The 11,311-nt window shown below is 39.2% G+C and overlaps 1 protein-coding gene across 1 annotated transcript; it reads left to right on the top strand.

Annotated features, from left to right (window-relative positions):
- Window positions 1-1,088: 1,088 nt before the first annotated feature.
- Window positions 1,089-9,702, top strand: LOC117296904 (uncharacterized sugar epimerase YhfK-like). Its single transcript, XM_033780009.1, has 4 exons — window positions 1,089-1,267; window positions 6,240-6,444; window positions 7,269-7,457; window positions 9,408-9,702. The coding sequence occupies exons 1-4, from the start codon at window positions 1,130-1,132 to the stop codon at window positions 9,554-9,556; spliced, it is 681 nt and encodes a 226-aa protein (XP_033635900.1). The 5' UTR covers window positions 1,089-1,129; the 3' UTR covers window positions 9,557-9,702.
- The last annotated feature ends 1,609 nt before the right edge of the window (window positions 9,703-11,311 follow it).

Genomic DNA, 11,311 nt, shown 5'->3' on the forward strand with positions numbered 1-11,311 from the left:
TGTCTTAGTTTTGCTAGACGACGGCCGTGTGATAGTGCGTCGGTTTGCCGTGCGTCGGTTTGCCGGTATGAAAAAATAGTCTGTAACCAATTCGGATTGAACGACACTCACTACATGCAGTACAGTAAAAGTTTTTGCAATCTGTATTCGCGTCATCCGTGGATTGTAGCATTCAGGTCTATAACTTAATAATAATAATAATAATAGTACGGTATTTAGAAATGTTTGGGGTGTTATAAAACAACCGGTTTTGCTGTGGATCAATCGGTGATCCCCGTAGCGTTCTATCTTCCCTCGGCTTCGCCTCGGGAAAATATAACGCTCCGGGGATCACCTCGGGAGTCATAGTTTTAACCATAGCACTCGAAGCAGTCAATATTTGTATAATAGATAGTTTACACGTTGTTTCTTCTAATCAATTTGAAGTAGGCTTAGTATTGTTTCGTCCACCAGTTTTGCCTCTAAATGTCCTAAGATTGCGCCACAGAGCATCTGAGAATACAAATATTTTCCCGCCACTTAAGCGGGCCTGGACCCACTTCGTGAAGCCCTCACACTCGCATACTCACTCTTTGACAGACTATAATTATAGCCTGGATGTATAATTCGTGTCATAGATCCACATCTGAAGATGCTGTTAATCCAAAAGGTTCTACTACTGCACATTATGTTAAAGGATTTATGTTTTGTTTCATCCATTATGCCTGTTATTGGCTGAAGATTGCACGACAGAGCATATTATGCAACTCAAATGCAACCCAAAATTCCAGGGCTCTCGAGCAGCGCGCGTTCGCACTTATGCTCCCCATCAGCCTCGCTAACTTTGCGCATCTCGAGTTGGGACGAGTTACTCGTCTTTTATAGTTAGTAATCAAATAATTGTCTCGTCCTAAGGTTCTTTCTGAAATCGACCCCAGCTTCGAATTCCAGCATAAAATCAAGAAGAAAACCGCGCCCTCTATCATGTTTACGTTACCAGTATGAGATAGTACGTCTCGGACTAAGACCAATTTTGCCCCTGGATTGGGTATAGTAATTAGTATGGTGCTGTTTTCCGTATGATGTGCTTCATTACGGCGAACCTGAAAATACCTTCAAACAAGTTCAATCCAAAAATTCCCATGAAAAGATGGGTAAATTTGCCGTATTGGGTGCGACTGGCGCTACTGGTCGGCAGTTACTAAATCTTGCCTTAGAACAAGGGCATGAAATAGTGGCATTGTGCAGAAACCCATCCACACTGACGGTGAACCATGAGAACTTACAGGTTTGTACATGTATCGTAGGAGGTCCTGTTTTCGAGCAGCCCACCTTGTTTAGTTGCGATAATCGTAACCCTCCATCCTCCCGACGGTCGGAGACCGGAGGGTTACGACACAATACTGATATTATCTGTGTAACTAGCAGTTTTGACCAGTTTTTGCCAGACTCGTGATCAGATTCGTCCTTTTTTTCCACTTTCCAAAATCATGACAGACATTCTAAACACATGGAGTTGATCTTTATTGTATGAAAACGTCATCTGGAACCCTTAAAACAACATCATGAAAATATTTGGCAGACAAAAACTTACCAAAAGACTGACCGAATATATCCATAATCCATAGCGGGCCCAACTAGTGATTTTGAACGTCGCACTTGCTTGGCAACAACCAATCAGCGTGACCCAACCAAACACGCATCTGGACGAGCAATGGCTGTCGTATGCGTATCGGCCATTCCAGCTTGCAAACTCACCGCCTGTGTGTGTAAGCACCGATCCCCCGCACCGAGTGCGCAGCATGCAGGCATGTACATGTACATGTACATGTACTGTATGAACATCGTGCGTGTTTGGTTGGGTCACGCTGATTGGTGGTTGCCAAGCAAGTGCGACGTTCAAAATCACTAGTTGGGCCCGCTATGGATTATGGATATATTCGGTCAGTCTTTTGGTAAGTTTTTGTCGTTTTTTCTGCCAAATATTTTCATGATGTTGTTTTAAGGGTTCCAGATGACGTTGTCATACAATAAAGATCAACTCCATGTGTTTAGAATGTCTGTCATGATTTCGGAAAGTGAAAAAAAAGGACGAATCTGATCACGAGTCTGGCAAAAACTGGTCAAAACTGCTAGTTACACCGATAATATCAGTCTTGTGTCGTAACCCTCCGGTCTCCGACCGTCGGGAGGATGGAGGGTTACGATTATCGCAACTAACCTTGTTGAGCTGTTAATGGCTCCGCTTTTAACATCGGTCTCATCCGGTCTCATCACTGATGAGACCGATGTTAAAAGCGGAGCCATTATATTAACAGCTCAACAAGGTGGGCTAGTTTTCGAGGTGTCCCTAAAATCGTGGCAAATCGTTTACCTCTATACGTGATGTAAACAGTCCCTAGATAAAAATTGTGTGGTTTTATTTGCCAAGCACAGAGTCTCCTCTCCCTTGACCAAAACTTAGAAACACGTAAGGCTCCACCGGTTATTTGCACTTGTAAATGCAAAAAGTTTGGTACTTATTTAGGCATTTCTACAAGGTACAAAAATATGTCATAATGTTGAGGCAATATAAAAACATTTGCCCACCCACAAAATTTCCTCAAACACTATTTCAATTCACAATTCATGATGATCAAATCGTGTGACTGAATATTTTGCTGAGCATTCTGGAAAAAAAATACAGAGGCTTACAGAAGCCATGTACCTTTTCGTATGGCGCCACCACTTTTTCATTCGAAATAAAATAATATAGTATACACATAATGAATGTTTATGAGTGCAATGGTGCAAATTATGTTCATGAGTTGAAAGATGGAATGTTCTATTCAACGAGGCGGAGCCGAGTTGAATGGAACATTCCAGCTTTCAACGAATGAACATATTCGCACCATTGCACGAATGAAAAACATTCATTATTTGTTTTATATAACATCCAAGTAGATCTTTGTCATTTTGATTGAAAGATACAACTTTCAAAACAAACAAAGCGTAGGCTTCCAATTTTTAATTGTAGAAGACGAATGCTAGTAATTTTACTAATATGCCTTGCTGCGTTACCGAAGACAACGCGCACGCAGTGATGTTTTTACTCAGCTTTTTCGTTCCATCCGAAAAGTACCATTGCACGCTGCCAGCGTGCAATGGTACTTTTCGGATGGAACGAAAAAGCACGGTGAGTGACTCGGTGTGCAATGGTACTTTTATTTGCTTTCACGTGACGGACAATCCTCCAATCAAATGGCAAGGATCTGCCTGGGTGTTATATAATATCTAATTTACCTGATTGATATATCCCTTTTTGTAAAAATGAGTGAAAAAGTGGTGGCGCCATACGGAAAGTTATCCTTTTTTAACCCTCGTATCAATATTATTATTAATATTAAAATTTAAACATCAGCTTGTTGATTCAATTATCATTGTTTATTTATACGCTTTATTATAAATATTAAGAGAAAAAAAGGGGAAAAAACTAAATAAAAATCAGATTTGAAAGCCAATAGTTATGCACACTTTTATTTGATTATTTAGTTTTGTTATTTTTTGCAAATTACCATGGACATTTTTTAAATTCCATTAAAAAATATTTTGAATAAAACGAAGACAGCTGCTGTCTATAGAGTCATACACAGAGTCTCAAAGAACACTAGAAGTCACTCAAGATGTTTCTTCCATGTATGGGTTCACCGGGAAACCGTACTGTCTTGTTTGCCGTGAACACAGGAAAAAACTCAAAACAAATGGGGCCAGTTGAAGTCATCGAAGATCGGTGTGTAGTGTGAACATTTCAATGTCCATTAAGTTTTAGTATAGATAATTAGGGCATCGGTTGATATTTGGCATCATTATTTTTTTCACAATTCAAAGAAAAAGGCATAATAGCATGAAAACTGGTAAGAGGAGGATATATTTATGCAATGGAATGTTACTAAAAAACTAACAGTTAACGTTTATTATGACTTTAAAAACAGGGGACATGGACACTATTGATTGGTAATTGTCAAAGACTAGTCTTCACAGTTGTTGTGTCTCAACATATATGCATAAAATAAAAAACCTGTGAAAATTTAAGCTGAATCGGTCGTCGAAGTTGCGAGATAATAATGAAAGAAAAAACACCCTTGTCACACGAAGTTGTGTGTTTTCAGATGCTTGATTTCGAGACCTGTCAAATTCTAAATCTGAGGTCTCGAAATCAAATTCGTGGAAAAATCACTTCTTTCTCGAAGACTACATTACTTCAGAGGGGGCCGTTTCTCACAATGTTTATACTATCAACCTCTCCCCATTACTTGTTACAAAAAATAAGGTTTTATGCTAATACGCTTTATTAAATTTATTAACTTTTTTTTTGGGGGGGGGTGGGTGCTTAATTATAGGTTTGTTTGTTAGTTTGTTTGTTTGTTTGTTTATTTGTTTGTTTCAGAGTATTCATATTTTGCGGTGACAATATACGTCATCCATTTCCAAATTTTACGGTGATTCTGTAATGTAATTACAGGTACAATTTTGACAGCTACAATGTAGTCAACAGATTTGCTCCATTTTTTTACCACTTTCGAAAATCGTGACTGAAATTCTACATGTTTGTAGGAACACAAACTTAATCCTCAATGTCAAATGAACACTCGAAACACCATTGAGAAAATAATTTTGAAGAAAAAGGACAAAATCTTACCAGATCCCGAAACAAAACAGTTTGACAAATTTCCCAGGTTGAATTTTGAACCTGCCGCATCGCATGTTTTTTGACTTTCCGATATGTTCAACACTTTATTTTTTGGTCACCAAGCGCTGAAGTGTATGTACGTACCAGCCTATTGGATTGATGAACTGCTGAGCCGCAGCCTAGTTGGACCATGGAGGAAGGAAGAGAAGGAGCTCAAACGAAGGGACTTCAAAAGTCAAACCTGATTACACCTCGTAATCACCCACATACCTTGTATACAAACAATGGGCGACCTGGCGTATGTGAGTTTGCGCTTAAAAACAAAATCGAAAAACACCAAATCAAAACACAATTGAATACCAACCACCCTCATGTGCTAGTACCCAAATTTTGAACCACCGCTAGTGACAGGAAAGTTGCAAAAAATGTAAAAATATGCTACGATATTTCCATGTAAACACCACAAACGGTAAATGAAAACGTGTGTGTTTACAATTCTTGTCTCCAATGATTCAACTTTACACGAAGGCAATGGTGCAGACTGGCGGCACCATGGTTTCTGTACAAAGAGATCTACATGTATTCCCGCTCATTAATCGGTCGTCCAGCTGGAGGTCTCCTATCTTTTTCCACTGGTCAGACAGGGGCATTGTCAGGGTATTCTTTTGTTACTCTGCGGTTTTGCGGGTCGTTCGAGCTCCTTCTCTTCCTTCCTCCATGGTTGGACTAAACCATTCTGTGAAAGGGCTGTTACAAGGCAGTGCGTGTGCGCCGTTACAATGCCTTGCGTTCACTCATAATAGCGCGCAAGCACTACCGTGCTGCCTTGTAACAGACTTTCTTGTGGGCTAATTTACTGACTTTTAGCCCAAGTTTCTCTGATTCCAGCTTCACCAAATTTTAATATTTTTTTAGATTAGAGATGGCAACTTTTTAGAGATTGGCAAAAAACAGCGCCATAGGGGTTTGCATAATTACTTTTAGTCAATTTTTAGAAGTGGGTGTTTTCCCATCAGCCATGTCAGCAGGACAGCACTTCTGAATTTCTGCCCGGTAAAAGAACTAAATTGAGGCTGTACACAATGTCTACATTTACCATCGTATAGGGATTGCCACATACACCATGTACATTTGTACATACATTGTCTGATGTGTTGTTCTTTGAAATATCACTCTGTGAGCAGATGCTGTTTTATAAATGTGTTTAGCCTCAGACCTCTTAATGATTTCTCTAAATCACCAAAAAGTCAAGTTTGCATAAAAAAACAGGCTTGAACTATGTTTGAAAACAAAAATGTAGTTCCTATTTTTCTGATGAACACTTTTAATGTGGATATCAAACATGTATCACTATCATGTCAAACAAAATATTGAATATTTTCGTTATGTTTGTGACTCCAGCGGTTCCATCGGCAGCTACATGTAGAAGCTTCTCTTGAGAGCAGTTCAATCAAGAGCGGAAACCTGGATCGATACGCCACCGCTAAGACTCAACTATCTCACCGAGGCAGGCCATTAACACTTTGTCCGAAAGTCTGTCATAACAAGAGATTTTACTTAATTAATTGTTTGTTTTTTAATTTTCTGCAAGGCAGTCCAAGCTGACGTGAATTCATCCGAATCAATGAAAGCCCACTTTACAGGATGTGACGTCATCTTCTCATGTCTGGGTACGTCAGGTGCTCTGGCAGTCAGAGAAATTACATTCTACTCGGAGACAATCAAATGTATAACACAAGCTATGGAGGAATCAGGAGTAAAGAGACTTGTGTGCATGTCGTCATGGTGTACTGACTGTGAGTTTGTGTTGGACTATTTCCTGCCAAAGTTCTGTATAATCTTGGTAGAATGTCAGACCTGGAATTTCATCTTTGCCTGGGCAAGGCCATTTCCATTTCATTACGGGCACTTCCGTTGGAAAATCTCAAAGTCTATGGGAAAATTTTGAAGGGGCAACAAGGTCAAGACCAGGGCAAGAGAAGCCATGGCCTCCGTTGCCTCCAGGAAATTCCAGGCCTGGAATGTCATATATTAGTGACCACCATGACCTTTGACCTTTTCACCCCCAAACAACAACTTTTCTGTCTTTAAGTTTGGAAGTTATAGTTCTGAAACCCCAGACAGACAGACAGACAGAGGTCCAAACAGACAGAAACAGGCCATTTTAGGCGATTCAATGGTTTGTGTAACCAATGCAATTTCCATTCCTAACAAATAAGGACATGAAAAACAAAGGGCATGACAAACGTGATGTCGGCTATTTCTATACATCTCGAGGTAGGCTTAAGGCACTGGACACTTTTGGTAATGATTCAAAACATTTTGCATAAAAACTTACTTAGTTATGAGCAATGGAGAGCTGTTGATAGTATAAAACTTTGTAGGAATCGACTGTCCCTCTAAACTAATGTAAGTTTTGAGAAAGAGGTAATTTTTCACTAAAATAATACACTTGAATTTGAAAAAGAATTCAGGCCTGATATCGGGGATCTCAAAGCACACAGGTTTCATTCATTACTTTCTTGCAACTTTGATGACTGGTCTTTGACGATATTACCAAATGCGTCCAGTGCCTTTAATAGCCTTTAACTGTTTTTCTTATCTCTTTGCAATATTTCAGTCCGAGGCAGGTATCCAGGCTCGTTCTTCATGGAGTGGATATTGAAACCATTTATGGGACTGACTATAGGCAGGCTCCTGAGTGACATGGCTAGAATGGAACAGTACCTGATGCAGAGGAGTCAGGATACTACATGTATTAACTACACAGTGGTCAGACCACCAGGCCTATCAAATGGGCCAGTCACTGGTGAGCAATATTCTCAAGGAATACTGTGCTACTTTTTCTCACTTTACCTGAACATAGTATAAGTGCATTAAAGGCAGTGGACACTATTGGTAATTGTCAAAGACTATCCTTCACAGTTGGTGTATCTCAACATATGCATAAAATAACAAACCTGTGAAAATTTGAGCTTAATCGGTCATCAAAGTTGCGAAATAATAATGAAAGAAGAAAACACCCTTGTCACACGAAGTTGGGTGCGTTTAGATGGTTGATTTCGAGACCTCAAGTTCTAAACTTAAGATCTCGAAATCAAATTCGTGGAAATTTACTTCTTTCTCCAAAACTATGGCACTTCAGAGGGAGCTGTTCCTCACAATGTTTTATACCACCAATCTCTCCCCATTACTTGTCACCAAGAAAGGTTTTATGCTAATAACTATTTTGAGTAATTACCAATAGTGTCCACTGCCTTTAAGTTTTTAACTTTAAACAAGCTTTCAGCACATCATATTCAATATAAAACTTAAGCTAAGCTAATTTTTTTAACAGCGAGCTCCTGAAGTGTTAGGATTAAAGGCAGTGGACCCTATTGGTAATTACTCAAAATAGTAATGAAACCTTGCTTGGTAACGGGTAATGGAGAGAGGTTGATAGTATAACACATTGTGAGAAACGACTCCCTCTAAAGTGAAGTAGTTTTTGAGAAAGAAGTAATTTTCCACTAATTTGATTTCGAGACCTCAGATTTAGAATTTGAGGTCGCGAAATCAAGCTTCTGAAAGCACAATTGGCTCAAATTTTCACTGGTTTGTTATTTTATGCATAATTGAGGTACACCAAGTGAGAAAATTGGTCTTTGATAATTACCAATAGTGTCCAGTGTCTTTAAGAATACAACCTGCTGAGATGTTCATCATAATGAAATCCATTATTGGTCAGTCAAGAACATATTTGGCCTAGAGTAATTTAAGTCAGTGCGCTTGTTATTATGTTTTGTGTTTGGCTTATAACAGAGCAAGAAGCCTGTGATGACTATATGGGAGGCCTTTTGTTCCCTTCCCTTTGGCCTTGGTGCCCTTCAAAATGTGCACATCAAAACCAAACTGGCCTTGACCTCAAAATTACAACGTTCCAGGCCTGTTAATAGTTGGTATGATTGTTGGATCTGCTCTACTCTAGATGTCAAGACTACTTGAAAAGGGTGGGGCAAACATTAATGTTTACCTCCATTTTGAAAATAAGTTTTTTTCACTGGGTAGGGAGGGATGGGCAGGGACCATTTTTAATAACCTTTTAGTTTAGAGCACTACATGTATCTGAGTGCACCTGGGTGTCACGTTCCCCATCCCCCCCCCCCTCATCCATGGCTTTACATGTACATGTAGCTATGATGCTGTCCTAGTATTACCCTCATTCCATAAATCAAATTAAGAACAAGGGAGGCCCAAATGAGTCGTAAATTGAACCATAAATATTGCCACCATTGTGAATGAAAAGTCAAAAAGTGATGCTTACATCTATTTATTTTGTGGGGTTGTGTACATTCCTTAAAATGTACACAAGTGCATAACAATATAATAAAAAAAGCAACAACAGCAAAAAGAAAATTTACCAAAATTTAAAACCACCTGTGTGAATGTCAAATAATCATCATAAGTTACCTCTTTTACAGTCCACAAACCTATGAAGTTTGAAAAGCATTGAGACAATTAAAAGTGTTGACGATTATGTCAAATTCAGTTTCTGTCTGAAAAACTGAGACACAATTTTCCGTCATTTTGCCCATGTATTCCGCTATCAAGAATTGGTTGACATGTAACCTTTTAAATTACAGTCTACAAACCCAACTGCGATTAAAGTTTGAAAAGTATCAAGACACAAATTACACGTCACATTGTCAGCCCATGGATTCCACATCTGAAATTTGTAAATTTATAATTTTTTAAATTTGTTTAATTTTGGTTCCAACAGACAAAGAATTCTTCACGGAAGAGGGGCAGTACGTGACCAGTGTTGGTTACCAAAGCACCTATATTTCCCGAGCCGATGTTGCCAGATTCATGCTGGCATGTCTTGAAACTCAAGAATATGACAAGAAAATCATCGCTATTGCTGTGTGAGATTCTTAAGGTCAACCCTCTTCTGCCATTTCCCACGTTGTATTGTGTAACTGTGGGGGTGATCCAGTAACACTGCAGGTTGAATGGCTTCTGACTGGCACCCCTGAACAAAGATCTGATTCAGTAACACTGCAGGTTGAATGGCTTCTGACTGGCACCCCTGAACAAAGATCTGATCCAGTAACACTGCAGGTTGAATGGCTTCTGACTGGCACCCCTGAACAAAGATCTGATCCAGTAACACTGCAGGTTGAATGGCTTCTGACTGGCACCCCTGAACAAAGATTTGATCCAGTAACACTGCAGGTTGAATGGCTTCTGACTGGCACCCCTGAACAAAGATACTGACAAAATAGGGAGACCCCCAATATAGGGGGGACAATCCAGCCCAAAATGCTTGGGCCTTCCATTCACAATGTTACAATTAAAAATTCCCTGTCCATTTCCCCTGCTAAATGTTGATAGAAACGCCAAAGACCGCACGCAATTTGTCAGTGTGACTTTCTGTTTTAAATATTACAAAAAAATGCTTTTTAAAAGGCACTGGACACTTTTGGTAATTGTCAAAGACCAGTCTTCTCACTTGGTGTATCTCAAAATATGCATAAAATAATGTGAACATTTTAGCTCAATTGTTCTTCGAAGTTGTGAGACAATAATGGAAGAAAAAACACCCTTTGCACAAGTTGTGTGCTTTCAGATGTTTGATTTCGAAACCTCGGAACCAATTTCAAATATTTTTGTGAGAAATTGAGGGAGCCGTTTCTCATAATGTTTTATATAGGCCCTACATGTAATATCAACAGCTCTCCATTGCTTGTTACAAAGTAAGTTTTTATGCTAACAATTATTTTGAGTAATTACAATAGTGTCCAGGGGGGCAAGGGGCCGTGATGCTGGGGCCCAACAAGATATGGCCGGGATTGTAATAGCATAGTTGGTAGAGCTCCAGAGCTTTTGGAGTTTGCAGGTTCAAGTTTCCACTCTTCACAGTTTGTCTGTGCCCCCCCCCCCCCCGCCCCCGCACACGCAAGTGTGTAATGAACTCCAACCAGGAGGCCTTTTTTGATAATTTGTTGTCCCGATAAACAAGGACCCCCTTGTTTGTGTGATACAGCATCTTCTCCAGTAATTCATGTTGTGATATCGACAACTATGTTCCCCAAATAGACGTCACCGATCAAAACTACAGTAGTGTCAAATCGGTACTCCTTTTTCAATAGTCCATAATTTCTTATAAAACACGCATTTACAAAACTGAACTGGTCAACCAGATACTCTTGTACAGTACTTTGATTCATTTGAAGATGTTATAAGTCAGCCAGATACTCTTGTACAGTACTCTGATTCATTTGAAGATGTTATAAGTCAACCAGATACTCTTGTACAGTACTCTGATTCATTTGAAGATGTTATAAGTCAGCCAGATACTCTTGTACAGTACTCTGATTCATTTGAAGATGTTATAAGTCAGCCAGATACTCTTGTACAGTACTCTGATTCATTTGAAGATGTTATAAGTCAGCCAGATACTCTTGTACAGTACTCTGATTCATTTGAAGATGTTATAAGTCAACCAGATACTCTTGTACAGTACTCTGATTCATTTGAAGATGTTATAAGTCAGCCAGATACTCTTGTACAGTACTCTGATTCATTTGAAGATGTTATAAGTCAGCCAGATACTCTTGTACAGTACTCTGATTCATTTGAAAATGTTATAAGTCACCAAGATACTCTTGTACAGTACTTTGA

This window comes from Asterias rubens, chromosome 11 (genome assembly GCF_902459465.1).
Source record: "Asterias rubens chromosome 11, eAstRub1.3, whole genome shotgun sequence".
NCBI classification, from domain to species: Eukaryota; Metazoa; Echinodermata; class Asteroidea; order Forcipulatida; family Asteriidae; genus Asterias; species Asterias rubens.